Genomic DNA, 22,993 nt, shown 5'->3' with positions numbered 1-22,993 from the left:
CACCCTCTCCCATTTGGGGGCTCATAGAAGACACTGGTCAGGGTGGGAGACTGGGGCCAGGACTGCAAAGAGGCTGCTATGCACTACTGTGAGGCTCTGGCCTCCTCATGGGGTGGGGTGGGGCAGGCTGAGGGAAGGGAAGTGATCATGGCAGGCCCAGGTGGCTGCTGTGTTGATACCTGTCTCTTGGTCCTAAGGTCTACACCTCTGCTTCCCTGGACCCAGAGTCACCACGATGCCCATCCTGGAAAAAGACCCTCATACGATGGCAGCAAAAACTCCCAGCAGCGAAGAAGAGTCTGTGAGTCTCTTTTGGAGCCCCCTCTCATCCCTGCTCTCTCCACTCACGTGCCCTTGCTTCCAGAACAGTCCAGGGTGGGACTGGCCCCCAGCATTTGCCTGGCCCCCAGCCCTGTACTCTCCTGGCATAAGCCCCAGGCGGCAGCCCTGGGCCTGCTGGGGAGCCTGGGAGGACCTGGAGGGGCGGGGAGTGGCCTTAGTGGGTGCCAGGGGGATGTTGGCAGCTACACTTCCGGGTCCCAAAGCAGAGAGAGTGCTTGACCAGGCCAGGGGTCTCCACCCCAAGTTCTACTTCTGATAGTTTTGAGCCCAGTGGGGTTGCCTTGAGGGCGCTGAATTCCCTGCCACAAGCCCTGCCACCTCCCTGCTCCCTGCTCCAGCTGCTATCACAGTGCAGCCCTGGAGGTTTAGGCACCATCTTCCCCACTGGCTTGAGACACTGCCTCCAAGTAATAGAGCGACACATCTGACTTCAGGTCATTGCTCATATTGGGCCCTCTTCCACAAATGTCATTTTGACACCCTCTCTGCCTTCTGCCCTCCACTTCGTTTGAAACCTTGATCACAGCTTTCTGCCTTCTCCCCATGAGGTTGCTCACTACGTTGTCTCGACCTCGGGGCTGAGACGCCTTCACTGTTACCTCTGCCCAGGGCATGCTCCCTCACCCCCAGTCCAGGACTCTGTACCAACCTGAGCCACAGGGCTGGAAGTCCAGGAGGGCCTGGGGAAGAGTGTGGGGGGCTGAGACGTCTGAGCAGATTCCCTGTTCCCCAGGCTGGGTCCCAGCACACTGACAGACCCCAGAAGGAGTGTGGCAGCTTCTAGCAGGGCCCAGCCAGACCCACTGGCCCTCTTGGTCAGACCGCCAGCTGGGCTGGGCTTTCTCTAGGTGCTTGCCCACCCACCCACCTCACAGAGCCCCCCACCCCAGGCACACAAGGAGAGGAAGAACTAGAGCAGCTGGGTGGGGCCCGGACCTGGCTGGCTGAGAATGGGCAGGGCAGCTGGGTGCTGTCCAGACCCGTCCTCTGCCATCCCCCAGGGCAGGAGCAGCCTGCAGTTGGCACTGGCACCTGCCAGAGCTGTGAACTCTAGAGACAGGACCAGACAGGCGAGGACCGTCATTCATCCATCAGCGGCACTCGCTCGGTCGTCCTCCGCCCAGGCCGCTGTAGCAGCGGCAGAGCAGGGGTGTTTGGGGGGCCCTTCCCTGCGCAGCCACCATGGTGGGGATTAACCTGAGGCTGCCTCATGGACACTCACCACCCACAGACCAGAAGCCCCTGCGGGAAGGTGGCCCACTGCCCGCCAACTTTGTGTGATTTAAGCAATAACATGAAAAGTCCTGCTTCCCTGTCATCGCTGGCCAAGTGGGAAAGGAGGGAAGGAGGAGGTGAAAAAGGGGGTGCAGGAAGGGAGAGAACAACCAGGGAAGGAAGCTAAGTGGACCATGAAGACTGAACTCAGCACCCAGCTCTGCCACTAGACTGTGGTGTGTGACCTTGGACTGGTCTCTCCCCTCTGGGACTCAGTTTCCTTATCCATAAATGGGACAAAAATACCTGCCATGGCTAAGTCACAAAATTGAAGACAGGCATGAAACCTCTGAGTGAACAGGGTGGGTGACCTGGGAGGCCAGTGCACATAGAGGGCAATAGGGGGTGTTCTGCCCAGACTCTAGCCACACTTTGGGACCCCCAAGGATTATGGGTTTCCTCTTAGGAATTCCTCTGGAGGAATAAGCACAGCAACATGATAACATTTTCTATGTGCTGTTTGGGGCCAGTTGTATCTCCCATTCGGTTCTCTCTGTGTCCCCCTCAGGTAGGAATTGTTACTTCTGTCCTGTGGATGAGGAGCTAAGGCCTGGAGAGATTTAGAGAGGAGGGAATTCCACTGTACCCTCAACCCCTACCCCTAACACCCACATAGATCAAAACTCCCTGCCCAGGCTTTATAACTAGGATGGACTTACAAGGAGCTCAGGACATGAGTCATCTTCCCAGGAGACTTGCAGAATTCTGGTCATCGGGGCAGTACTGAGTGTCTTCCACCCCAAACCACCTTTTACCTTTCCAGATCTCTCCCTAAGAGTAGCGCCCTTCAGGTCCAGAGATCACCCAGACTCTGGAGCCCCAGTCTTATATTAAGAGTGACCAGCGGCCAACAATATCATTAACAGGACTGTTTCATCTTAGACCCATCGTTTATGGTTTATAAGTACTTTCACATCCATTATCTCTTTGATCCTATAAGAGGGGGGGTATTACCCCCATTTTACAGGGGAAGAAACTGAGGCACAGTGGGAGGGTGACTTGCTGAAGGTCACAGAGCTGGTTAGCAGCAGGGTCGGGGTATGAACCCAGGTCTGTCTGGTGCCAACATCATGGTCTTTTCCTCTGCGCTTTATGCCTTCCTGGGGGAAGAGAATGGAGCGAGCAGGGAGAGCAAACAGGAGCTTCCTAAATTCATGATTCTGCTGAGGCGAGCCCTAGAAACAGATAGGTCCCAGGACAGAGAGCAGGGATGGGGCAGAGCGAGAGATACTGAGGCCATGCCGGAGGATAGGCAGTGCCCATGAACCTTCTCTTGCAGGCACTGCCCAAGCTGCCAGTGCCCCCCCTGCAGCAGACCCTGGCCACCTACCTGCGGTGCATGCGGCACCTGGTACCCGAGGAGCAGTTCCAGAAGAGTCAGGCCATCGTGTGTCGGTTTGGGGCCCCCGGCAGCCTTGGTGAGACCCTGCAGCAAAAACTCTTGGAGCGGCAGGAGAAGACAGCCAACTGGGTAAGAGGTGACAGGGAGACAGGACCCACAGAGGGGCAGGAGGCAGACCCGGAAACAGGGGTTTGAGTGAGGGGCAGGTCGGGGACAAATATGGGGCAGACAGGGCAAAGGGGGACAGGGATGGGGGAGAGATGGGAACTGACAGGAGGCATGGGTTGGGGTACAGCCAGGGCCAGGTGAAGGCAAACAAGAGAAGGGCTGGGGACAGATGGGCATAGGAATGAAGTCAGGGAAGCAGAGAGGGTGAGGGGCAGGAAGGAGACAGGAGTAAGGGCTGGCAGAGGACTGGGATAGGCCACCAGGATGGAAAACTAGATGGAAGAAAGGAGCTAGTGCAGGGCAAAGGTAAAGGACGGGTGTGGTGGCCTGGGGAGACCTGGGCCCGAGCAGATAACTAGAGCTCAGTGTGTGTTTGTGGAATGAATGAATGAAGCAGATGCTCCAACGATGTGTCTTGATTTTCCACTGGGGCTGCCAGGGTGGGTCTGGTGTCCTCCATAGGCAAGGTGCCCTTGGAGGCACTTTGGCAGGGTTGGGAGTGTCATCGTGCGCCTCCACTTCCCTCCGCACAGGTGTCTGAGTACTGGCTGAACGACATGTATCTCAGTAACCGCCTGGCCCTGCCTGTCAACTCCAGCCCAGCTGTGATCTTTGCTCGGCAGCACTTCCAAGACACCAACGACCAGCTAAGGTGAGGCCATGGTGCTCCTGGTCTCCTAGCTTAGGGGCCTGCCCAAGGGAGGGGGCCCAGCCCCAGTGACAGGAAGGAAAGGCCAAAGCTAGTACCTTGGCTGAGCGAGACAGTCACCTCCAGGCCATCGAGTCAGGCAGGAGGCTAGCGTGGCTGCACTCGGGTAACAAACACTTGGTCTGCCTCAGAATCTGTTTATTTGTGGCAGGGTGGGCACTAACGGAGGTCATGGGCCTCAGATGTCACCAGGGCAGTTGCCACCTGGCCAAGGCCCCGGGAGGAGGTGTGTGTCCTGGCACTGGTCAGTAGTTGTCACTGAGAGGCACAGCCCTGGGCTATCTGAGAGGGTCTTTGCTGCCCTCCAGAGCCCTGGCTCCAAACAGAGGCCCCAGAGGGGCGGAGTTGGTTCCTCCCTGCCAGCCGCCAGAGCCCGCGCCATCTGCCGCAATTTCAGAGCTCACTGAGCCGCTGGAAGGGCCGCTGGGCCCACTGATGACGAGGGAGGGTGGGGGAGGGAGAGTCTCCCTGCAGGGCCCTCAGAGCCTCTGCTCTCAAGACCTGAATGGGGCAAAGGGCAGGGGCAGTACAGAGGGCGGGTGGGCCAAAGTGGCCTGAGGAGAAGAGGCCGTGCTCGCCTCCCCTCTGGGCAGGGCACAGCCATGCTGGGAAGGCCCTGCCCCACCCCTGGCTCCCCAGGACCAGCTTGGCTGGCCTCGAGGCCAGTCAGCCTCTCCTCCCGCAGCCAGGGCTCCCCTGGGCAGAAGGAAGGTGTGATGGATGACTTCTGAGAACGGCCGTCAAAATTGCATCTGAGGGGCTGTTCTCCTCCCAGTGCAGTTAAGCCAGGCCGCATCAGCCGTGATGGACAGTTAAGATGACACGGTCTCGTAGTGTGGCTCTCTAGCGTAGCGTCTTTCCCCTCAGCTCTTGCTTTCGTTTTCATTGGCATTAAGGGGACCAAATTGCTGGCTTTTCCCAGGAGACTGGATTTTCCAAAACTTCAGCGGTCCCAGCCCTGTCCAGCTCCAGGACTGGCCTTTCTCAGGAATAAATCCACCCCTCCCCATCCAGCCCCTCCAGCTTGCTCTGTGGCCCTCCTGGTCTCCCTCTCCCTCTCCTCCTCCTTCCTGAGGGCACCCCAGTTTCCTCTCCTCTCCCCCAGAGCTGCTCCACTAAAGGAGCATTTTAAATCCAAGGCCTGTGATCGGCTGACAGCACTGGGGGGCATGGACCACATGTGATTAGTGCCCCACCAGGGCCTGGCATATGGTGGGTGGTCGGAGAGTTTGGGAGGGGAGAGCCAGGCCCTGCGGGAGAGGCTCAGGCCTCACCTGTCTCTGCAGGTTTGCAGCCAGCCTCATCTCTGGTGTGCTCAGCTACAAGGCCCTGCTGGACAGGTAAGATGGGACCGCCTGGGAAGGGCAGTGCCCTGCCCGGGCCCAGTGGCCTGTGCATCTCTCTCCCTCCCACACTGGGCGGGGAGCTCCTCTAGGCAGGGTCTTTTCCAGGTCTGTTCCTGGCTCCTGTCACAGAGCAGGTGTCCCCGATCCACTCCCCCAGCATCAGGCACCAGGGGCCCGACCGTTAACTGTTCCTTTTCTTGGAGTAAGCATTGTCCATCCTTGAGCTTTTCAAAATGCCCCTCCTGCCACACCGCAGATGTGCACACGCGGTGCGCATTAGTTTGAGGCTCCAGAACACGTCGGAAGATGGGGAGGAAGGGTTCCTAGAGTAAGTGACGTGAGTTCCACTTAGCCACTTGGGGGAATGGTCTCCCCACACCGAGCCTCTGTTTCCTCAATGCCACCAAGGCCAGTGGACACGAGGGTGTTCTGACAGTTAGCGTGGGCTAACTTTGATTTCAAAGGAAGGCCCCTCTCCCAGCCAAGCCCCAGGGTGCTGGTGGTAGCGGGGAGAGGGAGAGGGCCTGGAGGACCCAGGTCTCAAAGGCAGAGACTATGAGGATATTGGATGCTGGGAGAGAATGGCCCAAAGCAGTGTCCCTCATACAGACGAGGAAACTGAAGCTCAGAGAGGTTAAGTAACTTGCCCGTGGTCACACAACTGGGAGGTGGCAGAGCAGGGAGGGCACAGGAGGCAAACTTGACCATCCGCTCAGTTTGATCCAACTGAGTGTTTAACCAACCTTAGGGCAGAGGCTCAGACCCAAACCACCCCTCTCACCCCCAGGATAGGGCTGTTCTATCTGGAGAGGAGTGGGCAGGGCTCCCAGACCTAAAGGGCAGAACAGCGCAGGGCTTGGGCCCTGGGTCAGCACACCTGGATTCAGGCACCACAATTCTTTGTGTGTTGACCTTGGGCGAGGCGCTTAGCTATCATTCCCTGTCTGTCAAAGGGAAATAACAATAGCAGCCACCTCCTAGAGCCGCTGCGCCTCTCCTGTGAGATGACGCCTGCGAGCTCGGAGCCCTGGCGAGGCACACAGCAGGGCCTCTCTGCGCCAGACACTCCTGGCCACGCTCTGCTTGCTCCTCCCTGAGTGCCATGGTCACTGTCCCATTCTCATGTTGGGTCTCCAGACCTTGGGGCTGCTGTCTCCTCGTGGTGTGTCTTTGTCTGCCTCCTCCAGAACTCACCCCCGCCCCCAGCTCATTGCAGTCGGTTTGCAAAGAGCCTCCGCGCTGAGGGCAGCCCTGCAGGGCCCTGTCCGCTGGGCTAGCGGCCGAGTGCCCGTCCATCGCTGGCAGCCTCGATGCCAGACTTCACGCGTGTGCACACTCACACAGACACACGTGCCTGGGCACGTCCACAGGAAGGTTCCCGCATCCAGTGACTGTCAGTGACTTAGGCTGGAACATTTGAGCCTTTAATTCACTCACTCACTCACTCAGTCACTTTGCAAAGCACTGATGCTGAGGAGATGAAGAGAAATAAGGCCTCGTCCCGGCTCTGAAAGGGTTCTCAGACTACTGGGCAAGACAGACACACAAAGACATAAAAACAGCTTTGTGCCTTCCCCTGAGCTCCACACTCCATCACCCAACCCCAGACATCCCCACTGGGGTGGCTCCGGTCACTGCAGACAAGCCTAGTAGAGGCTTGCCACTCCCTGCCGCCCCACCGTGTCCTCTGCTGTGTTGCCCTCCAGTTAGTACAGCAGCACACCCCGGCGGGGGCCGGGAACCTAGAAGCCGCCTGTGGCTCCTTTTCTACATCACACCCTCATCTAATCCACAGGCTGCTCAGGTGTGACTACTTCCCTCCAGATCACGGCCCCAGCCCCTCCCCCCCACTCCCTCTCCTCCACAGCCCACATCACTTTCCATCTCAGCGGAGGCCTCCTTCCTTGTTCTTCCTGTGACCCCTTTGCTCTGCCCTCCACAGATAGCCATTTAAAAAGCAAAACGTTAGCCAAATCACGCTCCTGCATGCTAGAGCCTTCCAAGGGCTTCCACTGCACGAGAATAAAATGACAGCCCATTGCCACCTCACTGCAGCCTGGCAGGACCTGCCTTGCTCCCTCACTGGCCTTCCCTTCACTGGGCTTCCATCCCACTGGCTCCCTTTCTGCCTTCCGTGCTTCTCAAACTATCTCTGGGGAAGGACTAATATTTTGGCAAATTTTTAAAAAACACAACAAAAAATGAATTACTAGAAAAATGATATAAAGGCACAAAATACAAGACTATATGTTTTATTATCAGATTCAACAGCCATGAAATTATTTTGCATTGCTGTGAAAGTTTCTGGATTCAGGCATTCACCCTGCCATCGGTCGGTCATGACAGTTCAGTGTGGTGCCCACACTTTGACCACACCATGACACACTCCACCCTGCTCTCTTCCATGGTGCTCTCTCACCCTTAGGGCCCAGGTCAATCTACCAGGTCTCAGTGATACTGCCCCTGGCCCCCTCCTCCCACCCCTGCCAGTCACTCTTTCTCACCACCTGAAAGTCTCCTATTCTATCAGTTTGCTGCTTATGGTCTATTTCCCACCTATACATCCTCATACCTGCACCCCATTAAAGCAGGAAGTACGTGTCTTGTATTTTATCCCCAGAGCCCAGAATGGTGCCTGCCACAGAGGAGAGGACAAGCACATATTTTTTGGCTGAAATGGTGGAAGGATGGATGGAAGCATGAATGCATGGTGGATGGATGGATGGATGGAGGGTGGATAGATGGGTGGATGCATGGTGGATGGATGGATGGGTGGATGTATGGATGGAAGCATGAATGCATGGTGGATGGATGGATGGATGGAGGGTGGATAGATGGGTGGATGCATGGTGGATGGATGGATGGGTGGATGTATGGTTGATGGATGGATGGATGGGTAAGTGGATGCATGGTGGATGGATGGATGCATGGTGGATGGATGGATGGATGGTAGATGGATGGGTGGATGTATGGTCGATGGATGGATGGGTGAGTGGATGCATGGTGGATGGATGGATGCATGGTGGATGGATGGATGGATGAGTGGATGCATGGTGGATGGATGGATGGATGAGTGGATGCATGGTGGATGGATAAATGGATGGAGGATGGATGGGTGGAGGATGGATGGTGGATAGATGGGTGGATGCATGGTGGATGGATGGGTGGATGGATGGGTAGATGCATGGTGGATGGATGGATGGATGCATGGTGGATAGCTGGATGGATGGTGGATGGATGGTGGATGGATGGGTGGATGGATGGTGGATGGATGGATGGATGGGTGAATGGATGCATGGTGGATGGATGGATGGATGGATGAGTGGATGGATGGTGGATGGATGGATGGATGGAAGATGGATGGTGGATGGATGGGTGGAGGATGGATGGTGGATAGATGGGTGGATGCATGGTGGATGGATGGATGGATGGATGGGTGAGTGGCTGCATGGTGGATGGATGGATGGATGAGTGGATGCATGGTGGATGAATGGATGGATGAGTGGATACATGGTGGATGGATGAATGGATGGGTGAGTGGATGCATGGTGGATGGATGGATGGATGAGTGGCTGCATGGTGGATGGATGGATGAGTGGATGCATGGTGGATGGATGGATGGATGGATGGAGGATGGATGGATGGGTGGATGCATGGTGGATGGATGGATGGATGGGTGAGTGGATGCATGGTGGATGGATGGATGGATGAGTGGATGCATGGTGGATGGATGGATGGATGGATGGATGAGTGAATGCATGGTGGATGGAGGAGTGGATTCATGGTGGTGGATGGATGGATGAAAGGAAGGGAGAGAGAGAGGGGAAGGATAGACATAAAGCATGCTGAGATCACAGAGGAAAGAGAACTTCCTGCCTTGACCTCACAGGAGGCTTCTAAAAGAGATGATAAGGAGTATACTTTTAAATGGGGAGAAAGGGTTTTCTCAACAGAACAGTTGATTTCAGGGATGGGGCGAAGGTTTGCCAAGTGAAGATCAGTATAAGCAAAGGTGCAGAGGGCTGCATGGCAAAGGTTACACATGCAGTGCCTGAGACAGGGGCGAGGGTGGATTAGTGGAGGTTTGAGAAAACTAAGAGTCTCTTTCCAGTGCCCTGGAAATGGGCACTCCAGTACTTTTATTTTTTGAGACAGGGTCTCACTGTATTGTCTGAGCTAGAGTGCCGTGACGTCAGCCTAGCTCACAGCAACCTCAAACTCCTGGGCTCAAGTGATCCTTCTGCCTCAGCCTCCCGAGTAGCTGGGACTACAGGCATGTGCCACCATGCCAGGCTAATATTTTTATATATTTTTAGTTGGCTAATTCATTTTTTTCTATTTTTAGTAGAAATGTGGTCTCGCTCTTGTGAAGGCTGGTCTCGAACTCCTGAGCTCAAACGATCCGCCCACCTCGGCCTCCCAGAGTATTAGGATTATAGGCGTGAGCCACTGTGCCTAGCCTCCAGTACTTTTAAGAGTGGAGAATTGAGCTCTGTGACTGACATGGTGATGCAGTTCTGAATTTTGAGCCCCATTTTGCCTGATCAGGTTATAATAGAACTGCTTTCTATTCCCTGTCTCCCCCACCCCTCCCGGATGGCTGCTTCCCTCCCCGCTACCCCTCCAGCCACTCCATCCCCACAGACTGTGCCACGGGCCAACTGTCAGGGCAGCCCCTTTGTATGAAGCAGTACTATGGGCTGTTCTCCTCTTACCGGCTTCCTGGCCACACCCAGGACATGCTGGTGGCCCAGAAGAGCAGCATCATGCCTGAGCCCGAGCATGTCATTGTGGCCTGCTGCAACCAGGTAAGTGGCCCCTTGTCTTGGGCTTGGGCAGGGGCGTGGGGCATGCAGTGGCCGTGTGCGTGCATCCATTCCTCTTCTCCGAGGGTGCTCAGCCCACTCCCTGAGTCACACGGTAAGCCCCCAACTGGGGTTTCCTACTCCCAGTCAGTCCGTTTCTCTCCACTAGTTGGCTTTTAAGAATGAGGAGAATCATTAGTTCGAGAATAAACTCACTGGGCTCTCATTTCAGCCCTGATAGACTGATAGTTGTGAACAAGACCAAGCATGGCCTCGGCCCTCCACCTGCACATCTGTTTGTTTCCATGCAGTCACCCAGGCTGTGGCCTTTCTGGAGACCACACACGGACAGATGGACAGAGTTGTGGACTGACAGGACCTCCTATGTGCCAGACCAAGGCTCAGCACTCACACACACATTCATGCTGTTTAATTCTTACAGTGACCCTGCAGACAGGATCTGAGGGTCTCTGTGCAACAGATGAGGCCATGAGATTCGGACGAGTCAAGTGGTTTGTCCAACAGTGGGATGGACTCCTAGTTCTGGCCAGTGCCCCAGCGCCACACTCTATGCCCTGCAGCTCAGGTCTTCAGGCTGGACTCCGCATAGCCAACAAGGACACCCTGGGGCCTGGGGGCTGGGCTGAGCCTGAGGGCTCCTGAGCCCCTCCCAGTGCCCACCACACTTCACATCAATATTTCATCTGACAAAAACATTTGTTTGGGGTTTTTGTTTTATGCTAAAACCCAAGTTTGTAACCATCCCAGGGACCTCCAGTACTTGCTCTGCAGTGTGCTCCTCTTGGGCTCATCTCACATTTTCAGTGAGCTGAGAGCTCATTGGAAGTCTGCCATCTGAGGGTGGCTGCGACCCCCGTTCTCAGGCTTGAAGGCTAACTAGGAGGCATCACAGTCCACCTGGCACCCTGGCTGGCCAGCCACAGACCAGGAACCTTTCTCCGTCTTCATTCACAAGCCAAAGCCAGCATTTCTCAGCCCCAGCAGGCCTCAGTCTACTCCTCTCAGAAAGGCTCTCGCAGCTCCTGCTCTGGATCAGGGTATCCCTACTCTCCCTTCGTGTCAGTCAGCTGAAAAGGGCATCTCCACCTGGGCCTAGGAATAGGGCTTTCACAAAGCCCAAGGCTTTGGCCTTTAACACTGCAAAATGACAGCCCCACAGGGCTCACGTACAGAGCACATGTAGGTACACATGTGTAGGTGCATATATTTATGCATAGAGCATGTTGGATTTCCATTTTAATCTTCCTCTGCAAATGATTTGCTAGCTTCCTTTTTTCCTCCACTCACCGTGTGTTTGAGATGTATCCCCACAGCTCTACCTACAGCTGGTCTGCATAGACATGCGCTGGACAAGGACACTACACTTCACTCAGCCATGTGCTCCTAGAGAGCCACTTTGCTCCTGCCAGCAAGACTGGGGTGCACATCGCCCATGGCTTCCAGCGCACACGGGTCTGTTTCTCTAAGCCTTAGGCTAACATATGCATTTATAAGTGCAACTGCTTAGTCGTAGATGTGCACATTTTTAATTTTGATAGACACTGGGCTCCAACAGTGGTTGTGCCAATATATACTCAATTCCCTACAACATAATGGTCATACCTGAAGTAGGAACCACAAATCAACTTTTGTTTGGCAAAGTTTAATCTTGCCATTTCTGGTTAGGGGCAGCTTGGAATCCAGCACAGCCAGCGGCACTGGGTTGGTCCCAAGTTGAGACTACTCGGAACCACAAATGCCCGGGAGCCTGGGGCCTGAGCACCCATCCCAGGCCCCCTGGAAAGGCTGGTGGCAGCCTGGCGCCTGGAGCCGCCCCCGCGAGTGACGTGTTTGACCTGTCTCCCTACAGTTCTTTGTCTTGGATGCTGTCATTAATTTCCGCCGTCTCAGTGAGGGGGATCTGTTCACTCAGTTGAGAAAGATAGTCAAAACGGCTGCCGACGAGGACGAGCGCTTGCCTCCGATCGGCCTGCTGACGTCGGACGGGAGGAGCGAGTGGGCCGAGGCCAGGACAGCCCTCGTGAAAGGTCAGCGGTGCCTGCGCGTCTCCACCCACCTCGCCCTCACGCCCGTCGCCCTCCCGGTGGGCCCGGCGTCCCATCAGCCGCGGCCTCCCCCGCTCGGCAGGCCCTGTCTCGGCTGAGGCGCTGGCGAAGGCACCCCGCCCTGCTCTCCTCTGCCGGTGCTCCTGCTCTGGGGAGGCTGGCTGGGGCGGGAGTGCGGTGACGGGGCGCCCGGTGGCGGCTCTCGCGAGGAGGCCTGCTGGCGGCGCGGTCGGGGTCTGACGGCGGGCGGTGCGTGCGGGTCTGGGACGGTGGCCGGCTGCCTCCTTCACCTGGTGTTCCCGTCCCGCGACTTTTCCTCTTCAAGCTGGCCCTTCTCCTTCTGCCTGGCTGCTGTCTTTGTGAAAGTCTCCAAGCATTCCCATAAGAAAGCCAGCAAAATTTTGGAAAATTTTTAATCATCCTTCTGGAAACGTTTTCAAACCCAACTCCAGCCCTCGTTCCAGGGGCCGGCCGGAGCGGCCTCCTATGAGCCTCCATCTGCCCCTCGGACTTTCACTGGGTCCGACAGTCCCTTCAGGCTTCCTGAGTGTAACTGAGGGCTAGGCCTGGCGGGTGAGACAGAAGGGACGAGGTCCCTGCCCCTGAGCAGCCCCAGCAGGGGAGGAGCTCCCGGTACATGGGAATGTGATGTTTATCCACACGAGGCCATGGAGACAGCAGGTGTCAGATAAATGCTCCGGGACTTCAGAGACGGAGGGGGTCCTTCCAATAGAGATTTTGAAAGGGTTTGTTGGAAGAGGTGGGAATGGAGCGAAGCCCTGTGCAGGAGTGAGGGGGTTTGGAGGGAGGGAGGGAAGGCAGCACCGGGCAGGTGGACTGACCCGGGCACAGCCAGCTGCTTAGCAGGTACATGCCCGTCCTATCTCTGGGACCACCAGGACAGCAGCCACTGGCAAGGATGGCCTCGCTGGACGCTGGACAACAGGCACTTGCATTCTCTGGGCCTTCTCTCTAGAAGGTTCTTCCCCCAGAGCTGACTGGCTCTGGTACCCTGTGTCATGCAGAGCTCAGCTCAGGTGTCCTGGCTACGGGCCTGGTGACATTGGTTAAATAAGAGAATGAGGGTGAGGAATGACACCAGGTCCCAGACTTATCGCCCTCCTACCAGTTCTGTCATCTGACGGTTGGCCACCCACTGAATGCTTGGTCCTAAATAGGAGGATTTGGGGCCCACGGGGAGGAGCGAGAGCAACCGTCCTCACGGACTTGCCTGCCACTTGGGGGATTAATAACTTATCTTTCGAAAGTGAGTTAATTCCCTCAGGAAACCACATTGTAATCCAATCCCACTCCCCTCCAGGGACAGGGACAGGCATCAGAATGATGCCTCTGCGTCCAGCATGTCTCCACTTCATTACCAGGCCAGGCCCAGGACAGCCCTCCAGGACTGCGGGATTGCCTGGAGGTCTGAGTGCTTGAGCCGCACTGATCAGAATTAATTTGTTAATGGCACTTGATCTGGCTTTCTGAATGGAAGTGCTGTCTGTGAGGGAAGCGTGACAGAAGGGAGGGGACACGCGCCTCCTCCCGGGCAACCCAATTAATCAGGTTAGCAGCGTGTCGTCTGTGCAGCGAGAGATGGCCGCTCTCAGAGCCCTCTCTCCGGAGCAGCCCCCGCCCACGCAGGGGAGGCAGGGCCACCACTTAGGACATGATTTCAGTTTCCAAGTGAAAGATGATGGCAAGCTGGGCCAGGGTTGAGAGTGACGATGGGAAGTCCGGTGGAGTCTAGCTACATTTCAAAGCAAAAGCATCAGGGAGGAAAAGAGAAGTGAGAGCGATTCCTGTGTGTGGTTTGAGCCACTGAGTGGACTGCGGTACTGTTTACTAAGCCGGGAAACGGGCGGGGGAGGGCCCGGAAGGAGAGGTCCTTTCCGCGCACGCCGGGTCCGAGGTGCCTTGAGTCATCCAAGTGGAGATGTCAGTTTGATCTATTTGTTTGGAGCTCCAGGGAGAGGCTGGTACAGAGTTATAAATTTGAGAGTCAGGAGCACATAAATGATGTCTAAAGTCATGGACCTGGGTGAGATCATCTAGGAACGGAAGAACGGGGGACCCAGAGGTCAGGAAGAGAAAGGCGCCAAGGGGGTTGAGAAAGAGCAGCCCGTGAAGCAAAGGGAGACAAGAGATGAGTCACAGGTTCATCTGTGCCCTTCCATGTGGAATGCTCCTGGGAGCCCGAGGAAGAACGGGGCAGAGAGGAGACACGGGTGTGGCACCCTGAAGTGAGCTGGCCGAGGGTCAGACTGGAGTAGCGGGAAGACCCCAAGGTCGCTGCTGGTGGAAATCGACTAGCAGTGGAAATTGTGGACGGGGCGGCCAATGAGGAGTGTAAGTGCAGATGGCTGTTTTCAGACATTTGGGCACTAAAAGGAGCAGGCGATGAGGAGCTGCTGGGAGAGGATGGGGCCGAGGGGAGAGTTCTTAGGAGAGGCAGGTGTGTGGAGGGGCCTGGTAAAAGGGATTGATGGGGGAAGAGGAGATAAACGGAGGGAGGAATTCTTGCAAAGGCAGAAGGAGCCGGAACCCAGAGTGAGAGACCTCTGATTGGTACAGGGAAGATCAGAAAGCTCGGGAGTGAGGCCCGTGGCACCATGGCTGTGGTGGCAGGAGTGTGAGGACGTCCCCATTGGTAGCTCCTGGTCTCAGACCATCAGAGTCACGGCGTGAGCTGGGGCTGGGTGGGAGTGGGGCTCTGAAGGTAAAAGGCAGGTACGAAATCCTCCTAGAAGTGGGAAAGAGAACTTACTCAGGAAACTTGATAAGATTTGTGGACTGTGTTGAGCTCATACGTGAGGGTTTGTGGTCACAGACTTTAGGAGAAGCCAACTGGCACTGTTACGCGGCATCCCCATCCCTCCCACACCGTGCAGGCCTCAGGTCAGCCAGAGTTGGTGGACGTGACTGAGGGAAGCAGCCCTCCTACGGCGGGGGTGAGCCGCGAGGGGTGCTGGCCTGTCCTTAGGCAGGGGCCATGAGGGGCTCAGGAGGCAGGGCAGGGAAGGGTGGGGACAGGACGGAGTGCACTCAAGGCACAGGGAGCGGTGGGGGAGGGGAGAGCAGGGGACCCCTGGGGATGTGCTCCACTGCCCTCCATGCCACGATACTCCCAAACCCTTAACTTCTGGGAGCTTTCTCCTGGCGAAGGCGCGGCTGCCTGGCTGTGGCGCTGGGGCTGAGGTTCTTTCTGGCCCTCAGCAGTATCCTGATTAACTCCAGGGAATGGCTCCCAGCCCTCTCAGCTGAAGCCCCGAGGCCCCCTTCCCAGGATCTGGGTACTGAGACAGTCCCGTGGGCACTGGGCCTGGCAGGTGCTGGCCAGGATGAGCCCCTCTCATCCTGGTGGCGTCTGGACCAAGGAACCTGAGCTCAAAGTGTGTCCCTGGGTTCTCATGTGGTCACCTGAGGCCCCTGGGGCAGGGCTTGTCTGCTCTGACCCTTCATCTCGTCAACCCTCTCTCCTTGGGAGACACTGCCCTGGTTTCCCACCCTGCCCCAACCAGGACAACCGCCTGTTTTGAGTCCCCAGGCTTTCTAGCCCAACCCTCTGCTGTGATACTGAGGGGACAGAGCTTTAGGAGGTCCAGGGACCACCAGGGTGGCACAGCTTCATGAGGAGGGGCCCAGCTGCTGCGCCCTGACAGCCCCCACCCGGGGCTTTTCACACAGGGCCTGCTGAGACACGTGCAGGAGTATGTGAATTGCCATCACTAAATGCAGTCTGGTCACCCACAGGCCTCTGCCAGTGTCCTCCTGGGGCCCAGGTACCAGGGTGTGCAGGCTAAAACCAGAGGAGCACTTCCGACAGAGTCCTAAGGGGCTGTGGAGGCCTCCCTGCCCTGCCGGCCGTGACCCAGGCGGGCTTCCTGTCCAGAGTAGAACTTGCAGCTGAAGTCAGGTGGGCTGAGGTCAGCGTGACTCAGCCCTGGCTGCCGACTGCGTTGTCGGCTGATGACATCAGCATCCTCTAGAGCATTCCTTAACAAAAACAAAACAAAACAGATTCCTGGGCCCGGACGATTTTCCAGTGGCACAGGAGTGGGGCCAAGCAATCTAAATAAAGCGCCCTGGGGTTTTCACGTGCAGCCCAGGTACTCAGATCTTAGTGGCTGCCGTGCAGCCGGGTCCTCCTTTGTGCTTGGCCCTGTCCCAGGTGCTTGCTGTCCTTTGTCATACGACTTCACTGTGCCTATGAGGTGGGGATTTGATCGCCACCGAACAGCGGGGCAGGCTGCGTCTTCTACCGATTGAGCGGTCCCCGCCCTCAGAGGTAGTCAGTGGGGAAGCGGGGCTCCACACCAGGCCGGTGGGTCGGCTCCCAGCCTGAGATAGGCAGTGCCTCACAGGGGTGGGATTCTGGAGATGAGCGCGGGGCCTGCACATCCTCTCAGGGCCTCCTCACCCAGCCTGGTAGCTGTGGCCTTCCTGAACCCAGGAGGAGCCAGTACCGTTATCCCGGTCTGGGAATTTAATTAGACATTTGGCCCCGAGTCTGGAAGACTACAGTGCTTGTCAATTTGCAGAAAAAGGATGGCCAGCTTGGAGAGCCCCCAGCCCACTGGCTGTCCAGGGTGCTGCCGCGGAGATCCTGCCACCAGACCTCAGAGTCAGATGCTGTCCGTGTACACAGTCCGTAAATATTCATCCCCAGCAGCCAATTAGGGCTGAGCCACTGCTTTCAAGGGGGACTGACAGAAGGCAGCTGCAGCTGCGGAGGCTGCGGTCATGGTTTACAAGAACCACTCAGGATGGGGCATTTTGCGTTTTAAATATTGTCATCCAGAGCTAGGCAAGTCTGCTGATTTTAAAACCAATTACACATTAGCACGAACAGCCTCTCTGATTTAATTGGCCCAGAAATACCTCCTGAGAAATGTGATTTCCTTGCTCTGGGGAGGGCTGGGGCCGATGCCTCCCTCCCACAGTAGAAGCATAAAGGTCTTTGGGGATGAGAGCGTCAGACAGGGAGATAGTGGTCCGGGGCAAGAGGCCAGGCTGGGCTTGCCCCTGCTGTGGTTGCTTGCGGCCGGGACTTCCTAGCCTATGGCATGGAGACAGCAGCCTGCCCTGTGACGGGACCGAGGGCAGGCTGTGGACAGACGGCCTAGTGCCTGGCACTCAGAGGGCGTGTGCCAAATGGCAGCTCTTATTAGATTTGGGGAAATGCCTGGGGGACTCTTTGCCCCAGGCCCACAGCCTCTCTGGAGAAATTTGGTGAATTTGAAAATGGGCACCTGTTGAATGGCATTGACCCTGTGGTCAGAGGCAGGAGCCTGGGTGGCCCTTGTTCCTTGCATGAACCTTAACTCTTAGTGACTCTGCAGTGCGTTTTGCCTCCCCTGGGCTCCCCATATACAGCACACGCCAGACTTGTCTCTTCTTTAATTTCTCCCTGGTCACCGTCTCTCTGGCCCTCATTCTCCATTTTATATGCAGTACAATAGTATTTGGGGTACAAGGCAGCTGGGGGGTGTTTTAGTATCTCCTGCCTTTCTCCACCTGCCACCCTTCCCCCCAATTCTGGAAGCATGATAGTTGATTCTCTGCCCTTGTGGGAAGAGTGGTTAGAACCCAGAGAAAAGAACACTTGTTGGTTCTTTTCTTTAAATTAAATTTATTTTAGGCAAACTGTAGATTAACATGCAGTTCTAAAAAATAATACAGAGTGATCTCACATGTATTCGTTTTCCCTCAGTGTAGCATCTTGCAAAACTATAGTACAATATCACAACCAGGATATTGACACTGATGTAGTCAACATGTATTATAGAATGTCCCATTACTATAGGGATTCCTGTGGCCTTTTTGTAACCACACCCGCTTTCCTCCCTCCTCACCCCTCCCTAACTCCTGGCCACCACAAATCTGGTCTCCATTTCTATAATTTTGTTGTTTCAAAAATGTTATATAAATGAAATCATATAGTATGTACGATTATTGGGATTGGCTTTTTTTTCTCCCCTCCTCCCTGGGACTGGCTTTTTTCACTGAGCATAATTCTCTGGAGATTCATCCAAGTTGTTGCATGTGTCAAGTTCATTCCTTTTTATTGCTGAGTAGTATCCCATGGTGTTAGATGTTACAGTTCCTCTAACCAATTACCTAACAAAGGACATCTGAGTTTTTCCAGTTTTGAGCTATTATAAGCTACTATGAACATTTGTGTGCAGGTTTTTGTATAAACATAAGTTTTCATTTCTGGAAAAATGCCCAGAAATGAAATTGCTAGGTTACATGATAGTTGCATGTTTAGTTTTTTAAGAAACTGCTAAAATGTTTTCCAGAGTGATTGTACCATTTTACATTCACATCAGTAATATCTGAAGGATCCAATTTCTATGCGTCCTCACCAGCATTTAGTGTTGTCACTTTTTAATTTTAGCCAGAGTCTCGTTCTGTTGCCCTGGCTAGAGTGCAGTGGTGTGATCACAGCTCACAGCAACCTCAATCTCCGGGGCTCCAGCGATCTGCCTGCCTCAGCCTCCCAAGTAGCTGGGACTACAGGCACAGGCATGTGCCACCATGCCTGGCTAATTTTTTCTATTTTTTTTTTTCTAATAGAAACAGGGTCTTGCTCTTGCTCACGCTGGTCTCAAACTCCAGAGCTCAAGCAATCCTCCCACCTTAGCCTCCCACAGTGTTAGGATTACAGACGCAGTGCAGTCTACTTTAGCCATTTTGATAGGTGTGTAGCAATATCTCATTGTGGTTTTGATTTATATTTCCCTAATGACTAATGATGTTGAATATCTTTTCATGTGCTTATTTGACATCTATATATCCTCTTTACTGACATATCATTTCATGTCTTTTGCCCACATTTTAATTGGGTTGTTTGGGGTTTTTTATTTACTGTGAATTCTGAGAGTTGTTAATATAATATATTCTAGATATTATTTCTATTAATATATTGGATATGTGGTTTGCAAATATTTTCTCCTAGTCTGTAGCTTATCTTTCCATCTTAACAGAGTGTTCTGCTGAATAAAAGTTTTTAATTTTGTTGAAGTCCAATTTTTTTATTTTTCCTTTTATTGATCATGCTTTTGGTGTCAAGTCTACAAATTCTTTGTGTAGCCCTAGATGCCAAAACTTTCTCATATATATTTTCTAAAAGTTTCGTAGTATCACATTGTACATTTAGGTTGGAAGTCCATTTTGAGCTAAGTTTTGTATATTGTATAAGGTGTGAGATTTATGTCAAAGTTTTTCTTTCTTTTTATTTTTTGTTTTTGCTTATGGCTGTCCAGTTGCTCCAGCAACGTTTGTTGAAATGACTATTCTTCCTCCATTGAATTGCCTTTGCACTTTTGTCAAAATTAGTTGGGCATATTTGTAGGTCTATTTTTGAGTTCTCTATTCTGTTCCATTGATGTAAGTGTTTACTCCTCTGCCTGTACCACACGTTTTTTATTATATAAGCTATTTACTAAATCTTGAAATTGAATATACTTTTTCCTCCAGCTTTATTATTTTTTAAAATTGTTTCAGCTATTCTACTTCCTTTGCCTTTTCACATAGAGTTTAAAATATTCACGTCTATATCTACAAAAATCCTGCTGGGATTTTGATGGATACTGTGTTAAACCTGTACGTCAGTTAGGGGAGAACCAACATCTTCATTCTGTTGGGTCTTCCAAAGCATCTCCATTTACTGAGCTCTTTGACTTTTTGTGTTAGTGTTTTATGGTTTCAGCATGTAAGTCCTATACATTTTTTCTTTTTTTTTTTTTGAGACAGTCTTGCTTTGTTGCCCAGGCTAGAGTGAGTGCCGTGGCATCAGCCTAGCTGACAGCAACCTCAATTTCCTGGGCTCAAGCAATCCTTCTGCCTCAGCCTCCCGAGTAGCTGGGACTACAGGCATGCGCCACCATGCCTGGCTAATTTTTCTATATATATTAGTTGGCCAATTAATTTCTTTCTATTTATAGTAGAGACGGGGTCTTGCTCTTGCTCAGGCTGGTTTCGAACTCCTGACATTGAGCAATCCACCTGCCTCGGCCTCCCAAAGTGCTAGGATTACAGGTGTGAGCCACCGTGCCCGGCCAGTCCTATACATTTTTAGTTAGATTTATACTGAAATATTTCATTTGTTTTGAATAATTGTAAATGGTATTATATTTTTAATTTTGGTGTCCACATGTTTGTCACTGGCATGCAGAATATAATTGATTTTTGTATGTTAATCCTGTATCTTGCAACCTTGCTGAATCCATGTGTTAGTTCTAGGAGTTTTGTTTTTTTTTTGGTTTTGTGAATTCTTTAGTATTTTCTACATAAACAATGATATCATATGAAAATAGGGACAATTTTACTTTTTTCTTTCTGATCTGTATCCCTTTTATTCCCTTTTCTTGCCTTATTGTCCTGACTAGAATGTCCAACAGCATGTTGAATAGGAGTGGTAAGAGTGAATGTCCTTGTTTTGTTCATAATTTTAGGGAAAAAGCATCAGTCTTTCACCTTTAATTTTTTTTTATTTTATTATTTTATTTTTGATTTTTAAATTTCTTTTTTTTGAGACAAAGTCTCACTCTGTTGCCCTGGCTAGAGTGCCGTGGCGTCACCCTAGCTCACAGCAACCTCAAACTCCTGAGCTCAAGCAATCCTTCTGCCTCAGCCTCTCAAATAGCTGGGACTACAGGCATGTGCCATCTTGCCCAGCTAATTTTTTCTATATATTTTTAGTTGGCCAATTAATTTCTTTCTATTTTTAGTAGAGACGGGGTCTCCTCTTGCTCAGGCTGATTTCGAACTCCTGACCTTGAGGGATCCTCCCACCTCGGCCTCCCAGAGTGGTAGGATTACAGACGTGAGCCACTGTGCCTGGCCAGTCTTTTACCTTTAAATATGATGGTAGTTCTAAGCTTTTTATAGATGCTCTCTATCAAGTTGAGGAGGTTCCCTTCTATTTCTGCTTTTCTAAGAGATTTTTATTATGACTGGGTGTTGAATTTTGACAAATGCTTTTACTGTATCAATTAATATAATATAATCATGTGGTTTTTCTTCTTTAGTCTGTTAATGTAGTGGATTACATTGATTGTCAGATATTGAACCAGGCTTGCATCCCTGGAATAAGCCCTATCTGGCTGTGGTGTATAATTCTTTTTATATATTGCTTAGTTCTATTTGCTAATATATTGTTCAGTATTTTTGTGTCTATATTCATGAGGACATTGGTCTATAGCTGCTTTGGCTTTTTGTTTGTTATTTTGTACTGTATGTGTCTTGTTTTGTTATCAAGGTACTACAGGATTCCCTCTTTTATATTTTCTGGAAGAGATTGAGTAGCTGTGGCGTTGATTCTTCATTCAATGTAGAATTCTTCAGTGAAATCATTTGGGCTCGGAGAATTCTTTTTTGGAGAGTTTTAGTCTTATGAATTCAATTTCCTTAATAGTTATAGGGCTATTCAAATTATCCATTTTATATTTAGTGTGCATTGCGGTAGTTTATACTTTCAAGGGATTAGTCCCTTTCATCTAAGTTGTCAGATTTATGTGTAGAGTTGTTCAGAGTGTTCTCTTATTACACTTTTGATGTCTATAGGGTCTATAGCGATAGCCCCTGTTTCATTCCTGATACCAGTGATTGTGTCTTCTCTCATTCTTTTTTTTTCCTTTGTCGATCTTGCTAGGAATTTGGCCTTTTAAAAGAACCAGCTTTCTTTTCATTGATTTCCTTCCTCTCTCCCCTGTTTTCAATTCCATTGATTTCTACTCTTTATTATTTACTTCCTCCTGCTTGCTTTGGGTTTAGTCTGCTTTTCTTTTTCTATGTTCTTGAGGTAAGAACTTACATTATTGATTTAAGGCATGTGCCCTTTCCTAATGTAAGCATTTAGTGCTGTAAATTTCCCTCTCACCAATACTTTATATCTCATACATTTTGATAGAGTGTATTTTTAAAGTTTTGACCAAATATCCCTCTTTGACTCATGATTGTTTAGAAGTGTGTTGTTCAGTTTCCAAATGTTTGGAACTTTCCTGTTATTTTTCTGTTACTGATTTCTACTTTGATTCCACTGTGGTCAGAGAATAAATTTTGTATGATTTTGATTCTTTTCAATTTGTTACATGTTGTTTATGGCCCTGAATATAGTCTATCCTGACGTATATTCTCCATGGGCGCTTGAAAAGAATGTGCATTCTGCTGTTACTGGATGAAATTTTCTATAAATGTCAATTAAATGCTGTCAACTGATATTGTTAAATTCTTCTATATCCTTGCTGAATTTTTGTCTAGTTGTTCTATCAATTGTTTAGAGAGGAGTGATGAAGTCTCCAAGTACATTTATGGATTTGTCCATTTCTCATTTCAGTTCTGTCAGTTTTTGCTTCACATATTTAGTGGTATGTGTGGTACATGTGCATTTACAATTGCTGTGTCTTCTTGGTGGATTTACCCTGTAATGCCCTTCTGTGTCTCTGGTAAATTTTCTTTGCTCTAAAGTTTACTTTATCTGACATTAATATAGCCATTTATGCTTTCTTTTCAGTAACATTTGCACAATATATCTTCTTCCTTCTTTTTATTTATAACTGACCTATATCATTATATTTGATATGAATTTCTTATAGACAGCATATAACTGGCTAATGTTTTATAATACATTTTGCCAATCTGCCTTTTAATTGGTATATTTAAATAATTTATATTTAATGTAATTTTTTATATATGTTAGGGCTTAACTCTACCATCTTAGTTTTTGTTTTCTGTTTTTCAATTCTTTCTTTTTCTTGCCTTCCTGTGAGTTATGTGAACATTTTTAGAATTACATCTTGATTTATCTATAGTATTTCTTAGTATTATCTGTTTGTATAGCTTTTTCTAGCAGTTTCTGTACATATTACTTTATATATACATAACTTATCACATTCTATCAGTATTGAAATTTTATCAGTTCTAGTGAAGTA

At 51.5% G+C, this 22,993-nt stretch overlaps 1 protein-coding gene across 1 annotated transcript in view; it reads left to right on the top strand.

Moving 5' to 3' along the window:
- The first annotated feature begins 235 nt into the window (after nt 1–235).
- LOC105860108 (choline O-acetyltransferase) overlaps nt 236–22,993 on the top strand; it is a 49,559-nt gene continuing 26,801 nt past the window's right edge. The window contains exons 1-6 of the mRNA XM_012744586.2: nt 236–301; nt 2,897–3,088; nt 3,661–3,779; nt 5,123–5,176; nt 9,810–9,990; nt 11,858–12,035. Of these exons, the coding sequence (XP_012600040.2) occupies nt 236–301; nt 2,897–3,088; nt 3,661–3,779; nt 5,123–5,176; nt 9,810–9,990; nt 11,858–12,035 (790 nt within the window). The remainder of the gene's footprint in view (nt 302–2,896; nt 3,089–3,660; nt 3,780–5,122; nt 5,177–9,809; nt 9,991–11,857; nt 12,036–22,993) is intronic.

Source organism: Microcebus murinus, chromosome 14, assembly GCF_040939455.1.
Source record: "Microcebus murinus isolate Inina chromosome 14, M.murinus_Inina_mat1.0, whole genome shotgun sequence".
NCBI lineage: Eukaryota > Metazoa > Chordata > Mammalia > Primates > Cheirogaleidae > Microcebus > Microcebus murinus.
Note: the sequence above shows the minus strand (reverse complement) of the source record. Positions and strands in the feature narration are given on the sequence as shown.